Raw genomic sequence first — 19300 nt, forward strand, 5'->3', positions numbered from 1 at the left:
CCTCCTGTGGATCATTATTGTTCTGTGAAACCTTGATATTCCAAACTATTGATAAACACTGTAGTATACATAATCCCACTTTTAGAGTAACAGTCCAACTTGTTTTGGAGTTTACAGAGAAATCCCACGAGTATTCCTATGAAACTGAGACACACAGATTTCCGGGATTAGTTCTGGAATTCTTTCAGCTTCTAGTTACTCACAAGTGAAAGTTGTTTTGTTTGCATAAATATATTTGTGTGGAGTTAGGCATAGAAAATCTATAATTACTTTTCATTCGAAATTGTGTCCTTCGATATTTTGTTCCCAATATTTGGTGCATCGAGATTCCTAACTCGATATTCCAGAGGCACATCATTGTGAGGATGTTTCCCCCATTCAAGTTAGGCATAGGGATTTACTACTTGAGCAAACCTCCAACCATAACGTGGGTGAGTGTTCACCTTGTTAGATAGTCATTCTCACCCTTTGGAGCTGTTTTCTCAAATGTAATGCTTTCTGCATACTCTAGTAATCTACATATTGATAGCAAACAGATTTCTTAAAGTGTACAGTCAAATTTCCTGAACACAAAATGTGAGTTGCACTTGTAAGTAAATGGAAGTATTTGTTCTTATGCATTCAAATTCAACTTAGAGGTGAGAATACTTTTGAGAATTGGCCCTTTGTGTTGATGTATTACTCATTTTAATGGTGAGGGAACTGGGGGATGAGCAAAGTTATGAATATTTTCCTACACATACGTTATGAAACTTTTTTTATAAGCTTTACATGCTTAAGATAATTTACAAAGTTCGCAGTAAAAATTTGTTTGGGCGAGAAAATAAAACAACCCTGCTTCAGCTTATTTAGTGAGAGATGATTTTGTTGCAACATGTGTCCCCACAAAACGTTTTTGTGGCTATTTGTTACAGCAATGTAAGTTGTGAGAAAATAACAAAACATGTTTATGTAGATGCGTTTGTCACCATAGCATAACTTGATCAGCAAAATTATAATTTCACAGTCGTCATGCCCTTCCATGTTATGCATCTAGGGGCATATTTATTCTCTTTTTGCGCTGAAATAGCGTCATTTTTTTACGCTATTTCAGCGCAAATGTAACTCCAAATTTATATTGTGACGCAAGACCCGTCTAGCATCAAAATATTGGAGTTAAAGTCATTTTTTGCCTGCGGAAAACTACCTTATGTCAATGAGATGCAAGGTAGGCGTTCCCGGCCAAAAAAGGACTCTAAGGCCCATGTGCCTTATTTACCCTTCCGTGCAAAAATGGTGCACAGGAGGGAGGCGGGCCTGAATAATGGTGCTAAGCTTGCTTAGCACCGTTATCTAATGCCTGGGTGAGGACAGGTCTTAGGGGACCTGTGGGCCTATTTCCATGGTGGAACACCATGAAATAAGTCCACAGGTGCCCTCCCCAGACCCAAAGGACACCCCCGCCCACACTAAAGGGGCAGCGGATGATGGGGCACCCCATCCCAGGTAAGTAGAGGTAAGTATTGGTGTGTTTTTTTAAAGTGCTATTGGGGCCATGAAATGGGCACCCATACATGGCACTGGGTGCAATGACCATGCCATGGGGACCCTTGCCCCTATGCTGGCCATTGGGGTGGTGGGCAACACTCCTGTCTTTTGTAAGACAGGAGTCATGTGGTATGGTAGGTTTAGCATCAAGAAGTGACTCTAGGCTGGTTAAAGTCATCTTTTTTTACTCTAAGCAGCCTAATGTAATTTTTGGGTGCAAAACCCCCTTCTCCCATAACGCCACCCCCACCCAGCTAATTTCATTGTCCATGACGTTAGCCCACCCTTTGCGCCGGATTGCGCCATTCCATAAATAAGACGCCCGGCTGGCGTCTTGGAATGGCGCTAGCTGGTGGTATACTTTTTGACGCTAAACTGTGTTAACTCAGTTTAGTGTCAAAAAGTCTCAATCAGGGCCGTAGTACTTTATGTCCTTCATATGTCTGGACGATTTTTTAGTAGGCTGGCAAAATTTGAAAAATATCCTAAATTCATGTTACATAAAGTTTGTGAAATTTCTTAACATTTTGCGTTCTATGATTTCACTTAGAACTTTGCTCCCTAGTGATTGGTTTGTGTAGAAAATATCTCCAGAGACACTTTTATCTCAAATCAGTTTCCTATAGGTATCTTGAGTGGCTTTTTTATGTGAAGCAGGTCCTTGTGCAAAAATAAGCCATGCAAGATACTGGCGAGCCCTTTTTTTCCAAAATGTGTGCTTTCATATAATTTATGTGAAAATATTCCCCAAAAAACCCTCCCCCATGGTCCTTTCAATCTGCTCTTTCACTATGATGCAATCCCGTTAAACGTATGCACTCTGTCATAATTCCCATTGCCTTTTAGATCTATTGTTCAGCACAAATACATGGGGAATAACTCTGGGGTATTTACAAGCTCCTAGCGCTATGGTTGTGTCATTTGTTTTACGCTAATGTGGTCTTCAGGAGCCCATTTCCCCACGCCATATTTACAAAGTGGCGCAATGCATGCATTGCACTACTTTGTAACCCCTTGCGCCTCATTATGCCTGTGCCAGGCATAACGTATCCTAGGGGTGCATTCCCACCCAGGGATGCCCGTAAAAATCGTGCAGTTAAATTTACAAGCTTTCACTTCACCATTTTTGCCATAATTTTTACGCCTTAACACATGCCTGAGGCAGGTGTTAAAGTGACGCTGCTCTTGTTTTTAAAAGGCCTCCCTTGACTTTGCAGGATTAGCACCTTATTATTTGGCGCTAATCCTGCAACCCGCCACAATAGCCCCAAAATGTTGTCCTAATGTGGGCCATGGCGCGACGTATTTACAATATGGTGTCATTAAGGGGGCACAGGGCGACGCAAGAAAAGTGGTGCATCACGTTCTTGTAAATATGCTGCATGTGTTTTTATTTACATTCGGTGACCACCAGTATCTTGGTGTAGGAAGCATTCACACTTTTTGTGTCATCTGTTATGTGCTTGCTTTGTGTCTAGCATGCTGTATAAAACACAAACCACAAAATTAGTCATGGTGGTACTGGGGGCAAGTGCACTCCTTTGCTCGCCTTTAGGGAGCCTGTATCTTTTACTTTTTGTCTTTGTTCCAAAATGTGATGTTGGAATAATAATTGAGGCCCTGCCTGCCAATATTAGGCCCATATTTATACTTTTTTAGCGCCAAATTTGCGCCGCTTTTTGACCCAAAAACGGTGCAAACTTACAAAATACAATTGTATTTTGTATGTTTGCGCTGCTTTTGCATCAAAAAGTGACTCAAATGAAGCGCTAAAAAAGTATAACTATGGGCCTTAGGGGGTAATTCTGACTCCCGCCGGCCGCGGTAACCGCCCGGCCGGCGGGAGCCGCCAGAATACCGCTACGCGGTCAGAAGACCGCCGCAGTAATTCTGAGTTTCCCGCTGGGCTGGCGGGCGACCGCCAGAAGGCCGCCCGCCAGCCCAGCGGGAAACCCCCTTCCATGAGGATGCCGGCTCCGAATGGAGCCGGCGGAGTGGAAGGGGTGCGACGGGTGCAGTTGCACCCGTCGCGATTTTCAGTGTCTGCTTAGCAGACACTGAAAAGCTTGGTGGGGCCCTGTTAGGGGGCCCCACGACACCCGTTACCGCCAGACAGGTTCTGGCGGTCAAAACCGCCAGAACCAGGCTGGCGGTAAGGGGGTCGGAATCCCCATGGCGGCGCTGCATGCAGCGCCGCCATGGAGGATTCCCCTGGGCAGTGGGAAACTGGCGGGACACCGCTGGTTTCCCGTATCTGACCGCGGCTGTACCGCCGCGGTCAGAATGCCCATGGGAGCACCGCCAGCCTGTTGGCGGTGCTCCCGCGGTCGTTGGCCCTGGCGGTAGTCTACCGCCAGGGTCAGAATGACCCCCTTAGTCTTTGGCCACCCCAAGTGACCTAGGCAGTTCGCAGAATAATTATCAAATCTATCTTTAAATTACATTTATCTAAGGAAACTAAATGCACATTTGAACGCATAAAGTATATTCGGAAAAAACATGTTGTGGTTCAGAAGTTGAACAATAAAAATGTCTCATCTTGTTACAAGACCGAAGTTAAATGTCAGGCTATGTCTTCTGACAAATTGTTGCTTATTCTTTTAATGTTGAGAAGTTGGTTACTCTTTTCTCTCACTGTAAAGTGAAAGGATTTTACAAAGCAAGCAAGATGACAATCTGGTTGGCCTACAAGCAGAGCCACTGGAATTACGTGGCTGGGGTGGTCCAAATTATGTGGCAACATTGACTGAAGTACGAGGCAAGAAAACACAAATTATGGGGCTTAATGGGTAAGAGTTATTTAAAGTATTATTTCATTCTGATAGCATTTTCACATGTTAGCACTGTCTGGCCAAAGGTTTCACTTCATTATTACCAGTTCCACAACAAATTACTGCTGGAATGCTGACCGGTCAACCGATGCAAAGGACCTTCCACTGTGCAGCAGCACAGGTTCCAGTGTTTTTAATGACCTTTGATCCGTTTGAGCCACAATAAGATGTTTGTTAAAATCTGTATATCATGCAACAAATGATGGATTATGTGGCAAATGCTGCAAATTCATATTTATGCGGCTAATTCTATGGCTGCAGAAACACATAATTCCAGTGGCCCTGCATACAGTGAGTGCAAAAATGAGGACTGTAGGATGTTCATTTGTTTCTAATTCACAAAGGGCCAGATGTTTCAAGCAATTTTGCATTCACAAACGGTGCGAATTGACAAATTCGGCCGTTTGCAAATGCAAAAATGCATTTCCAGCTGTATGAAAGGCATTCTCTGTGCAATTTTAAGGAATCGCAAAAATAGTGATTCCTTAAAATTGTGACCCCAAAGCACATGCATCATGCATTTCCTAAATGCAAATTGTGCATTTAGGAAATGCAATTACCACCAAATCCAATTTGGTGGTAAGCATGTGCAATTTTAAAAAATGCATTATAAATGCATTTTTAAAAATGACATGTGTGCTTCACATGTCTGTAAATATGTTTTTGGGGTGCATCAGAGGGGGCCTTAGGCCCCCAGCACCCTGGGGTTTGCATTTCCTAATGTGCAAATTCCTATCTGAAATTCGCTGTTTAAGAAATGCAAACCCGGAGCTTGATACATCTGGCCCAAAATGTTTTAGAAACACATGCATATAAAATGTAAAAAACTGTATCACGAAGCACCAATGAAGCACATTTAGCTTTGTAATTCTCAAGTGAGTTGGAAACAAAGATTTCATTAAGATCAAAGGAAATCATGCTGATGCACAAACGATACATATAGTATTTTATTGCAGCATTTGTCTAGTGCTTACTACCCCTTTGTGAGGCACTGAAGAGCTTACGAACATGAGCATTAAACTATGCCGTATTGGGTGGTTTGCGTATGTAAGGGTCTTGTCTTTGCTTTGTGATCCTATTTGGGAAGTTTTTCCATGTTGTGGATGATGACCTCCAAGGTGTGGTTATCATGTTATGAGATGCAGTAGTGGATGATGAGGTGTGAGAGACACATACATGCAGTTTTTGGTGTTTCAGTATATTCACAGCTTTAAACAATTCTGCAGATCCCTTTATGGTATTCCCTATTATTGTAGTCTTCTTAGATGATCGCTGCACTGGGTTGTTTAATCACAAATATTGTGTATATTTGTGGGCCTGAGCTGGCATGGTTGGAGGGAGAAAGAAGTTGAGAAATCTGCTGGAATGTGGATTGTATCTATCATCCCATACCTCAAGTCATTGTGCTCTGTAAAGAACCAGTCATTGTATAGATATGATGGGCCTGCAGTCATGTACTAGGTTAAAGTCCTCCAATTGACACTGCATGGCAGGTCTCTTACGTTGTTCCATATATGGTAATTAGGTGATGGCTGGTTTATTGCCTCACAGCAATATGCCCTATGTGAATATAAGAGGACTAAAGTTTAAAGTTGGATGGTCGCTAAGTGTTGGTGTGGCCAGAAATGGTATATAAGAATAACATAACAATATAATACCCCAGGGAACCATGGGTCAGCCCTCCTTAACGTACCCGTCTATCGAACGTAGTTTGCTGTTTAGGTTGTTTCCAATTTGTAAATTGGAGGACAAACTTGAGTGTGTAGTTGTCTATGAAACAGCCATGTTTTACTCTCTTCTGAAGTGTATATGCTCCTGAATGTTCTGAATGCTGGCCGATTGTAAGTTCCAGAGCTTGGCGGCTTATACTGAGAAAACAGTGCCTCCTATGGGTTTCTTATGGTAAATTGGTGCAAACCTGAAGTGTATTGTCTTGTTGTTTGCATTGCTTGAATATAGCTTGTAGACATAGCTGTCCTTTTTCCTTGGAGGCTCTGTGGACAAATCAATGTGCCCTAAATGTTGCCCTTTTTGCTATAGGTAGCAAGTTAAATGATTCCAAGATTGAAGTAATGTGCTCTCTTGGGAGACCGCAGAGAAGAATTCTTGCAGCAGCATTTTAGATTAGTTGTATTTTGTGTATGATGAATGCACATGAGCCAAGGTATACGCTGCACACGTAGTAAAGCTTGGATATTATGAATTGGAGGGTGGCTTGCAGTTTCTGATGGTATCCAAGGTAGGATATCGAAAGGAGTCAACTGCATGTGAAATAGGGGCACTTGTCCATAATTCTGGAAATGGAGGACTCCATAGCATCCAAATGGGAGGTAACATGCAAGCAGCATTAAAGAGAGATGTTATCATAGTGCAGGGTTCTAGATGCAAACCATGAAACCACTACTCTGACCCTTTGAGGCAGTGCTGCTGCCTGCCCATCTCTGGCTCCTCTAACTTGAGACGGAACAAGTGTCCTCAGCCAGGCCACATCTATCCTTTACCATGCCTACCTGTTTTCTGGTCAATATTTAACAAAGGTCTCCTTTAATACAACACATTTCCAGAACCAGCCTTTGATTATGAGGGGTATATGTCAATGTACAAGCCAGCATCAAGTCCATGCAGTTTTGACTGGTGCTCTTGATCAAATGTAAGTGAACTATCGATCTTTTGTCACAACCTTATAATGAAATTTATTGTGAGACCTTCACAACTTCATCTGTAAATAGCAAATACATTCTATTTACTTTTCACCATTGTTGTACCCCTAAAATATTTGAAACACGCTGTGCACCAATAATTTTCCCAAAAGGTCTTGTGGCGCACACTCCTAGCTCTCTGTAAAGTTATTTAAAATGAGTGGCGAGGTAATTGAAACTTCACTTATGATGTTAGGAGCAATTCCAAAACTCCTCACTTTAAAAAGAAGAAGAGGTTTTCTAACTTTATGTGAGATAAGGTTATCCCTTTGGGCCATCCAGGTGTGATGATTTCCTTTTGCAGGCTGACCCAGGTAAAGCATCCGCCAGAAAAAGAAAATGAGTGTGTAGGCTGGACAGCCACCACCTAAGGTGAGAGTTGTGGGAGGGAGGGCTCTGAGCTGAGGCCAGCTTTAAATGAACTTCATAAGCTTTGCATTTCAAAAATCTTGAACATTTTAAAAAATACACAAAGTTGAGAGTAAGACTACTTAAGTACTTTAAACCCTCTACTTTAAATCTTGTTTAATTGATAAGATTTAAAGTTGGATTGTGAAAGTTTATTGAGTGTGCTTTAATATGTACCTTCAAACAATCCACATATTCATTCCCTGAATATTGAAACCACAATATCAAAGGCACGGAATGGCAATGACAAAATATTGAATCCAACATATCAACAGGTAAATAAGTATAGATTTTCTTTACCTTATTTCACATTTACTTACCTACATGATATGTATATCTTCAAGGTATATAGATGTGGTGTTAGGAATAGTAAATCTATACCATGCTATATGCACTTACCTTGTGATATTCTGTCCTTGTTACTCTTGCACCACAATATTTTGGAGTTCGATATATAGTAGTACAACCAGTATTTGGAAAAGAATGCACCTAAAGAGTACAACTTTAATGTTTGGTCACAGCTGAGGGCCTCGCCTCGCTAAAAATACACTTCTAACTACAGTCCTGATGCCAAGTATATCAAACATAGGAACATTTTTGGGTGAGGTTGTACGAGAATATGGAAGGGAAAATGTCAGAAGGCTTTTCGCCTTTCAGTATAACCAGCATTATGTCTGCATCCGTGTTTGAGATTGAGACACAGCAGCTACTAAAGCATCAATGTCTTTGCAGATAAATCAGCAGCATGAATTCCGTCACACTTATGGGCCATTTTGCATTGTATATGGACCAAAAAAAGCTTGTTCTGTGCAAAAGTTACCTTTCTCCAAAGCCAGTTAAATTTTTATCAATTTACATTTTGAATCTCTGAATCTGTTTAGATGCCAGAGTGGAAAGTCTACTTTTTAAACCTGTATATATAATCCTCAATCTGACACAAATATTGTAGGGACTGATGGAGCAGCCTTCTGTAAATCATGTAAAAGGCCATTTTTGTCTTCTATTTGTGCAAGGAATAACCTACAAGTTTAGTGCTGAAGTCACTGTCTTCACAATTTTCCTGCACTGTAGCACAATTCAGAGAATTTTGTTGCTTAGTGTTGCATAGTGCCAATCGTGGGCTACGTAAAGCTAGCCACATAGGATAAGCTCTTCTCCTCATTTACAGATAAATGGATTGGACTTTGTGGGATACTTTGCATATACTTTAGAAATACTTGTCATGCGCAAACCTTACAATAGCCGCATTTTGTGTGTGAGTACAGCAAAGGCATAGAGCACCTGACTGGGGATACTAGCTTCACTAGCTACCTCAAGCCTAGGTATAGGAGAACTACAACTATTTACTATACATGTGAAAGAGGATGCACCTTCAAAATTGCTGCCTGTGCTGCTTTGAAGATTTTCTCAGTAGGAATAAACTGTTCTCCTGCTACAGAATATATGTGTGATTTGTGTGAGGTTGGGGGTCATCTGTCCCACATTGTAGACTATATAAATGTAGCCTTAAGTTCCAGTAATAACTCTAATTAATAGGCTTGTCTTGTTGTCCATATCTATAATTATTTTGTCTATATTATGTGTGCTTGCAGTTCGCGCAATATAGCAGTATGTGTTTTTTTTTTCTCCAGAGATCTGGGAGTAATTAGTCAGTATAAGGGATTAACCTACTCAGCCTACTGCAATGAGTAAGCTCATCCAAAGTTCAAAAGCGCCCTCAGAACTTGCAATTTTCTCAGTGTGTTTGGAAGTTGTAAAGTAGAACACTTCTGCAGGATCTCTGGTGTCAATCCTTTACCCTCCTTGGATAATTCATATCCAAGGAATATTATGCAAAGATGAAAAATCTTAGAATATTTAAAAGTTTATTGTATTCTTATGATGGACGAAAGGACTCACTATTCGTCATCCCCTATTTAAGTGCTCAGATAAACCTTCATCTTTGAACTAGATGTCATCAATATATGAAAACACCTCTAGATTTTCTTGTAGGATCCCTATTATTCTTGCCATCAAAAACCCCGCCTAAGGCAATCTTGGATAGGCATGCTGAAATCCTCAACTTGAGAAATATGTTCTATTAAGACTCAAGAACTAGTCTCAGATATTGTAAGAAATTGGGTTATTAGTTGAGGGGGCTAAGAAACCACCTTAGGTGAAATGCACAATCCCTGTGAAGGTGAACCCTTAAAGTCACTAAATTATCTTGAGTTCAACCCCCTAGCTACTATTGCACTGAGTAGACAATCTTACCTTTGAGGCAATGAATAACGGGGCCTATTTACAAGAAACTTGTGCGCCAGTACTGATGCACGCTAGTGTAGCAAAGTGCAAGGAGGCACATTGAATAAAATTGGTGCTTTAAGCAGGCATTAAATTGACACAAAAAATGACGCAGTGTAATCTTGTAGATTTCACTGCGCCATTTTTGCAGGCCTCCTAACATCGGAACATCCCTCTTGCAAAACATTATGCCTGACACAGGCATAATGTGAGGCAAGGGGTCGCAAAGTGGGACAATGCATGCATTGCACAAATTTGTAAATATGGTGCTGGGAAAATTGGTCCCTTGAGCCACAATAATGTAAAAGGATTCCTGTGTGGCACAAGGAGGCACTTTACCCTTGTAAATCTGGTTAAAATTATTTTATGCAGTACTAAAACAGCAATAAAGCTGTACAATAATATAAATCTCAAAATGAATTAGAACAATAGAGTATATTTTAGTAAACAAAGTGACACTCAAATGACAAAAATGCAATGCAGGGGAAACAGAGATGTGATTTTTAAAACTTTTAAGAATAAATAGTGCCAAGAAGCACAACGTTTCAATGAAAGTTAGTGGTTGCAATAAACAGGACCTAGGCGCAACTTGACACTAGCTGAAATGGAACATGGGTTGGATACATTAATCGTGTTCGTCCTGATCACAGATTTTACCTTCTGATTTTAGTCCTTTAAGTCCGAGTAGACCACAGGAATGCACATCTAAAGACACTGAGGACCACAGGGGAGGCACTTGGAGACTCAGGTGATGGCTGGAAGTCTAATAGCAGGTTTTATTCCAGGGTCACTTGCCATAGATCAGGTGGGAAGTTGCAGAAAAAGGCTGCCTGTAGCTTGTTGTCTCCTTGTAGCTTTAACAGGAGGTTAGACTTATGACCCTTGGAGTCCGCTTCTTTGTACTTTGTACAAGTGAGAGAGCAGGTCCAGTCTCCTGGGCTCTTCGCAGGTCTCAAACTGCAGGTTCACTATTCTTATGATCTTCCATGTGTCCAGAAGTGTTCTGAAGTGGCTCCCTGGAGATCCCACATTTATGCCTGCAATAAGCTAGTAGATAGGAATGAACCGTGAGAATGACCTAACCCATTATGTAAAGGTTCCTGGGGCTAACCATGCAGACTTTGGGCATTTTCAAGAATGCAGAAGTATGCAGCCACATGAAACGTGGGCTGTGAGGGCTTCAAGAGTGTGAGGGGTATACAATGGTAATCCTAGTGTTCTCCATTAACTCCACATCACAATCCGTTCCCTGTGCTCACAAAGATCTCAGATACAGCAGTCCGGAAGAACAAAGTTGAGTTTTCAACAACCAGACATGGGGTACACAAGAACTGTTTTGGCAACCTGCCATCACACTTTGATGTGCATCCAAATATCATAGACAATAGGCTGTGACACTACAATGTCAGAAAAGCCCACTGTATTTGGGCCTGACTGGATGAGGAGACAACAGCAGGTTCCTGCCCCAGTGTCAGCTAACATTTGCTTATGACAGGGGATGCCTCTTTGAAATTTACCCAAGTGTCATGTGAAAAACCCAGTAGACCTGTCAAGCAGGATGTGACATTTAATCAGGATTTGATACTTTGATATCAAACTATTTTCTTCCCAGCCTAATTTGCATATTTTGTCAGGTTCAGATGGGTTATCTCTGCCAATTCAGGTAATGTATTGTTTGATCCTAGTGGCAAGTTCATACCTCATTAACGCCTATACAAGTGCAAACTATAAGTTAGCCAAAACTGGACAGCAAAATGTGGATTTAGGGCCTCATTACGAAGCTGGCAGGACTACAGTCGGCCCGACAGCCCCGTGTAGAGGAGACTGCCACGGATTTGCGGGCTCTTCTCTGACCCCATTACAAGGTTTACACTAGGCTGATGACGGAAACTTCCAAAATCTGAGGATTCCGCCAGTCAGCCAGGTGGAAACCATGTAGCGGCATCGGCCTCAGCTCCTTATGGAGCCGGGGCCAATGCTGTCACACAGAGGGTGCTCCCAGCACATGTTCGTGGGCACTTCACGGACCCTCTGTGTCCCCCAGCATTGGCTTTTCACCAGCATCTTCATGGCAGGTGGAAAGTGGAGTCATGATCAGCACGGTGGGGCCGAACTTAGTGCTGCAGTGGCTGAGTACGACTCCGACTGCTGTCACCCCGTTTGGGACCATGTTCTTGGCAGCGGTTTCCTGGCAGTCAGACGGCCTGCCATGCAGCGGTCAATCCATCACTGCAAGTCTGAAGATAAGCAGACTTATAATGAGGCCCTTAGTTTCTAAAGAATAGAGGCAGGGCAAAAGTAAGTTTCTAAAAGTTACTTTTGCATAATATTTTCAAAAAATATGACTTCTCTATTGAATTGGAGATGTAACAACTTTTAAAATAATTATTTAATTAACTTTTTAGCTGGTTCCATTCCCACGATTTAGTATTAGTATTTATTATTTTATCCCAGTGTTTTATGATGGAAATGCCAGCCTTGCCACAATAAAAATAGCTCTAGTCACTATAATGAAAAAGTTAAAAGGAAACCTTTACATAGTCCTCTTTTAAATACCAGGCACCTTGCCTTAAGGGCACTAAGGCCTACTTGGGGGTGACATACAAATATTTGAAAAGCCTGTCAAAAGGGGGCAGGTCGAATTTGAAGTTAAAATCTGCACAGCCAGTCTGCTGATGTCAGGTGGTATAATGGGTGCTGAAGTCCACTTGTGACATTTAACTTACAGGCTCTGGCTATACATTGGTACCATTTACTAGGGACGTATGGGTACATTAATTATGCCAATCAGGAGTATGCGAGTTTTAGCATGTTGAAAGATGGATCAGAAGCACTTTATCGCTGGTTAGCAGTGTTAAACTGCATAGTTCTGTAGCCAGCAAATTGACAGCAGTAAAGGCAAATTTCCAGCAGATAACTAATGTTGGCTTGTGTTTTTCCTCACTAAGTTCTTCATCAGCCCAGTACTGTGAGCATTTTGAACCACATATGCCAGTGTCTGTGCTTTTAATAAAAAAAAATATTCTATATGGATTGTTTAGCTCCAACACCAGAAAAAGTGTAGTGTTCATGGTTTAATGACAAGGCACTATTACGCCGTAATAGGGTACTTGATCTATAATGGTTCTTATATAGTGCTTAGCTCCTGTTTTTGATGTATAGTGAGCCTGGACTTGGTGCTCAGTCCATAAGGGATTTAAATGTAGCACATAATATCTGTCTCACCAAACTTGTTTTCTATCATCCTATTCAATTCCAAGGCCTGCTTTGAAGTCCATTTGATTGCATATCTTTCCATGAGCTTCAGATAATAAAAAGGAAAATGCATGCCTTACTACTTCCTATCCACAAGGCATGTGCCTTATAAACGATGGAGGCCAATCATCCTCTGCAGGAATTCTGTTGCAGGCATCTCACAAATGTGACCAAAATACAACTTTAATTTTGCACAATTTATCCCCATAATTTTGTATTTCTAAATAATAAACTTAATCAGGAGAATGTAGGTGTCCATCCGGTGTTTCAACTTGTATGTCCTCTTCAATTCGTTTCACCATCAGATGCAGATTTTTGTCAGACCAGATATTTTCTTAAATTGTTATTTTGAGACTGATCTTTTTGTTCTTCATGCTAACCTCAATATTTTGTGTTGGCTCTCTCACTTTTCTGTCTGAAATGACATGTCCTTCCTGAAATACTCCCCAGAGTCCTGCAAAGAATGCGAAGATCAGCCATTAGCTCACCAATACCAATATAGCTTTCTAATTTTTACGTGATACCACAAATTGTATCTGCCTTATTAGACTCTTGTTGTGGTGGAGAATCCAGTCCTGGATTTCTGTTTAACTTCTCCTTTTCCCTTGTTCTTTTTTAGCAGCACTCTCAGACGCATTTTTTAGTTTGTGTTTCTGGAAGCCTTCTTAGGATACAGGATTGATTATAGCTCCTCTATCAATATGCCCCTTTCTTCTAGAGTGCAATCTTCAGTGGGGTGATTGGCCAATATTTTAGGTTTTACTACCCCCAGGAAGTTAACTGCCACTTCCCTTTTCCCAATTTACATATAAAGCCAAGCAGAACACTCTATAGTGGCACTATATACAAAATATCTAAACTCACCCCTTGACTTTATTTTTTGAACAGTCATTTTATCAGCTCTGTGGATGACTGGAGATGAAATTGTAGCACTGTTTCCAAGGAAAAATCCACCCCCTACACCCTCTCACAATGATGGTGGTTCTGAGAACTTGTAGTGCCTTTCAGGTGATGCGTTGGCATCTCACGCTGTGGTCGAATGGAGGTGCTTTTATAACTCTGTTGCCAAGAAGTAGTAGGAGTCCAGCTCTTATGCCCTCTCACAGTGACAGCAGTTCTGGAACTTGCAGTCTCCTTCAAGTGATTTTGTTGGCATCCCATGCTGCAGGAGACAAGAAGCACTTTTGTAGCACAGTGTCCATCGAGATTGAGGGTCCCACCTCTTCTCCCCCACACAGTGGCAGCCATTCTGGGAGTCAAAGTCACATTCAGATGAAGGTGTCAATGTCTCATGCTCTGGGAGACTAGAGGTGCTTTTGTAGGGTTGGGTCCAAGAAAAAGGAGGACGTCCACCTCTTCTCTCCCCTCAGAGGGCCAACAGTTTGAGGACTCATTGTCCCTTTCAGGTGATTGCCTTGGTTTTCGACCTTTAAAATAAATACTTAAATTAATAATTAACATTAATATTTAACTTTGAATAGTTTTACTGATTTAATATACAGTTTAGCAAACATTTAAATGCTCCATATGCTTTACAATAGGGGTATCCCAACCATGACTTTGGAGTCTCCCTATGGTAAAAGTTTGGAATTTCACTCTTAATTAAAAAAAGACCAGTGCGAGATGGGTAGCACATATGTGAACTAATGCAAGGCACTCAACCTGGAAAGGTTTTGCTTGTGTTTTAATGCATTTTAACCTGTCTTTTATTTTTATTTTTCTTAAAGTCCCTTCTTTTGTATTGTGTAATTTTGTGCAACTCCATGAATGAAACATTCATTTGCACAATTTAAGGGGTATATTTATTATAAGTAATGGGTTGCCCTGTGCCACACAAGGCAACGCAGAGCACCACAAATCCTACAAGGAGATTTATCAAGCCATGCATGGCCACCCAGCATGGTCCTGCGAAGCTTGGTAAATATAGTGCAACGCAAGTCAGCGCAGGTTACTGCCTTTCATTACCCTGCATGGTGAGTGCACTACATAGGTAGAGCGTGGGTGTTCATCCACCAATGTATTTTAATACATTTCCAGATTTACCAAGAGTAGTAGACCTGAGGATGCTTCAGAATTGTACGCCTTCCCCCCAAGAGGCGTAACAAAGAGAACGATCTATATTTCTCCTTGTTGTGTCCTCTTTCTAAGTGTGCTGAATCATCCAGTACACTTAGAAAGAGGAAAATGCCTCTGAGGATTGTGGTTGTGCGGGAAGGTACTCCTTCCTGCACAAAAACAATACCTCCTTGGTTCAAGGGTGCCTGCATTGGCGCTAGGTAGCACATTGTGTGCCAGGGCAGGCAGAGCGCAGGAATGCACCATATACTGTTAAATACTGTGCATTCCTGTCCTCTCCCTTTCCTGCAGCAAGATGGCTTGCTGTGTGAAAGTTTTGTCAATTTCCCCAAAATATATTATCCATCTATTAATGTTTTCATAAATCTTCCATAAGTTCAAGGCAAACAAAGCAGTAGAGTTTTTCAACTATCAAGACAAATGGGTTATGATATTTTTGATAACAAATCAGAATTTCCAATAAAAGCAGGGGGCGCCCAAACTAGTCCAATATATGAATCAATGTAAGTACAGTCTGAGCTCAATGAAATAAGCAGGGGCAGCTCCTCCGTTAGGGTGGAGGAGCTTCGCCCCCCACCAGCAGCGGCAGCTGCAAAACCTCTAAAAGAAACCAATGCTAAACTTAGTTTATTATCGTTTTCTTCTAGAGGGGCAGGGCCACGGGGTGACGAGTGTGACGAGTGTGAGTGCTCAGCTCTCCCTGTCAAAAGTGCATGTATGTTTGGCCGGCCATCTCGGTCCGGTCAAACACACATGCGCAATAGGCTGTCTCCAGCCCGGCAACACAGTTGCCGGGCTGGAGAGAGCTTTCACAGGCCCCAGTCCGCCCGGGAGCCCCCCTGGCTGGGTTCTCCCAGCCAATCCTGATGCTGCTCTGAGCAGCGTCAGGATTGGCAGCAGGGCAGGCTGGGAGTCTCTGCCTGCAGTCGCTACAGCAGTATCAGTATTCCCCCTTTCTACCCTCCCTGCTGCCACGCCACGCGCCGCTCCTCCCCATGTAAGACCCGCGAGCTGCGACTGGAAATAAGTGAACTCTGAAAAAATACCCAAAGCAGTTTTAACTTCGATTTAATTCAATTTTAATAATCCTCATGTTCTTTGTGTCCTTAGGCTTGGAGAACCAGAGGAATTTGCTGGGATTGTGTCTTTTCTCTTCTCGTCAGATGCCTCTTATGTTACCAGGGAGACTGTCGTAGTTGGTGGAGGATACAAGACAAGGCTCTAAAAATAATACAAATACTCTACAAGAAGTAAACACACCGACGGTGACACAGCTTTCACAAGCCTAATCACCTTTCTAAGACACAACTGCCTTTATACCTATATTCATTATTTTTCAAGCAAGTACAGCAAAATGGTACTCAGTGCATGAAGGTGCAAATGAAGTGTAATACATAAAACATAATTTTTGTTTTCAGCGCTATTTGGTTGGTTTGCTTTAGGTCATGAACATTAGTATGGAGAGGAAAGCTTGTGATTTAGAGCCATATGTACGAACACATTTTCCCATTGACACAGAATGGGAAAAACCCTTTGCTACATCTGGCCCTTAGTCCCTGAATTCACCTTGTGGGAGGGCGATGGCAGCAAATCATCTGCCCTTTGTAGTTGCTAAAATAAAAGAAGTATTAAAGGCTTTTATTTTGTATTTTACATATTATAAATAAAGTTGCTCCTTGCGCCTTAAAGAGTACGTGTGACAGATTCAGTTTTGATCCATGGCCTCAATGTTTGAGTAACTTGCTTATTGCAGAAAACTAAATCCTGCATACCTTACTTCATGCTGTTCTCCACAGCCATCGTCGGAAAATGCAGGACACTCCGAAAAGCAGTACTGCAGTTCAAGTAAGTGATCTAAAACATGCTTTTTATGATAACGTGATTTATTTACAGATCATCACTATGTATCTGATCCTGGTATCCATCTGCAAAAGAGTTTATTCAAATAAGCAAGCTTTTAGTCCTCCAAATGTTACTTGTTTGTTGTCTTCTTGTACTAAGTACCTATTTAGCCTTCAGACTCGGCGGTGCCTCAGATCAGCTCCATTGTGCCAGATTTACAAGAAAGTGGTGCATCGGTCCTGATGCGCCACTTTTCTTGCGTTCCCCTACCGCCACATAACGACACTATGGTTGCACCGTATTTACAATACAAAACAATTACAAGAGCAACCCAGAATGTTCATGTGAACCTGGGTACAATTATCACATAACACATATTCATGTGAAACTCATTTACAATCTATTTTGATATTGTAGCAGAAATATCTTACTAATGACTTAATCATACCATTTACAATACGGCCCACCATGGCACACGTTAGGACAGTAGTGTCAAAATGTTTGACGCTATTGTGGCGCTTTGTTGCACTAGCATCAAAAAGTTTGACGCCAGTGCAACAAAGCACAGGGAGGCCCACTGATTACAATGGGTGCGTCACTTTAACACCTGCATTGAGCAGGTGTTACAAATGATGCCAAAAATGGCACAGTGATATCTTGTAGATTTCACTGCGCCATTTTTGCCGGCCTCCCAACACCAGAATGCCCCCTTGCATACATTATGCCTGAGGCAGGCATAATGTGGCACAAGGGGTCACAAAGTGGGGCAATGCATGCATTGCGCCATTTTTTAAACATGGCACAATGAAAATTGGCTCCTTGAGCCACAATAGCGGAAAACAAATGATGCTAATGTGGCATAAGGAGTCGCTATGGCCTTGTAAATCTGGCCAAATGTTTCTTAGTATACCCTATAAGGTGACATTTCTTAGAACTTTGGAATGTTGAAAGACCCTGAGACAATGAAGTAGCTTAGGGCTGATATTGGCTGGTAGGTGGCCTTCAACAACTGTAGCCCAGCGCAGAAGCACCATATTGCTATTATATATAATATTTACTCGGTTGACTGGACCTTCGCCCCAGGCGACTGATATATTGCCTTACTTTGTGACAGTAGCGTCATGTGTGACATGATCTCGTCTTTAATTGGTTAGATCTGTACTTTACAAAGTTGTTCCATATAAGCAGGTATTCAGACTGAGTTAATATGTTATCTCATACATTTAAAGTCAGATTCTATGGTTAATACATTTCCATTATGACAAGTCTACATTCTATCTTGATGTAACATTATTTAAACCTTTCTATGTAGCATACTGGCGCCACCCACAACATTCCTTGTTATATTTTTTCCCTAGTGTTCTAGTGGGCTGGGGAAAAACCAAATTTGCCTCATAGGGACAAGAAGTCTGTGGGGCACATCTACCAACATTTTGCGCTGGGTTTGCGTCATGAAAGTGATGCAAACCAGTACAAAATGTTTTTTTTATTATTTACTTTCCCGCACCAAACGTGTATAGTGCTGGAAAATGACTAAAAGGCATGCAAAGTAGCATTAGGTGCAACTTTGCATTACTTTGCGTCTGAGGGATGTTACATGGGCATACCCATGCAACCACCCACTCTTTTTGACACAAAATCCTCTCTACCAAAAATGTGAGACAGGTTTTTGCGTCAAAGTTTAACGTCTTGAATACCAGGCATTAAAAAGATAAATGTTGTAATTTCTCCTTTTTTTCCCCTACGGTGTATGCGTGCTGGACTGTGCAGCACACATTCAAAGGAGGAAAGGTTTTAGAAGTTGTCTAGGCCTATTTTTTTGTACTGGAAGGGTACCCTTCCTTTACAAAACCTATGCTAGACTCTTGCAACCATCCTTGCACTAAGGCGCAAAGGTGTGTGCGTGGCGCTCGGCAGCTGGAATCAGCAGTGGTTCTAGGGAAAGGGGAGGGGAGAGCCATATCGCTGCATAAATTGTCCTCTCCTGCTCCCTCCTTCTCGCGCAACGCAGCACAGATTTTGTCGCTGCTGCACTGCGTTGCCAGGAAGGATGGTCTATCTATCTATCCCTGTGTGGCCCTTAGGTAGTAGAGGAGTGTTAGCCCATGCCCATTGATATTATCACTGGCGGACTGTGTTCCTGCTCTGGTATCTCCCTACTGCAATAAATTATAAGCATCAATCACCCTCGGGGAGGTACCATGAAAAAGAGAACAATATCTCTATCTTTGAGTTTGGTGCTTTGTGGGATGAACTGTGCCTGGGAGCACTGATGTCATTGAAACTGGCCTTTAGATTCTAGCCGTTTAGTGGCAGGCTGGTCATCTCTGAAAGGAAAATCAAATCTTGGGAAGCAGGAAAATCTTCTCCTGCAGCGCT

General features: G+C 41.9%; 1 protein-coding gene across 1 annotated transcript in view; it reads left to right on the forward strand.

The window, feature by feature from the left end:
- LOC138266552 (dehydrogenase/reductase SDR family member 4-like) overlaps positions 1-16726 on the forward strand; it is a 208403-nt gene extending 191677 nt beyond the window's left edge. Inside the window, exon 10 of the mRNA XM_069215404.1 lies at positions 16190-16726. Within this exon, the coding sequence (XP_069071505.1) occupies positions 16190-16304 (115 nt within the window). The 3' untranslated portion in view covers positions 16305-16726. The remainder of the gene's footprint in view (positions 1-16189) is intronic.
- Positions 16727-19300: the final 2574 nt, after the last annotated feature.

This window comes from Pleurodeles waltl, chromosome 11 (genome assembly GCF_031143425.1).
Source record: "Pleurodeles waltl isolate 20211129_DDA chromosome 11, aPleWal1.hap1.20221129, whole genome shotgun sequence".
NCBI classification, from domain to species: Eukaryota; Metazoa; Chordata; class Amphibia; order Caudata; family Salamandridae; genus Pleurodeles; species Pleurodeles waltl.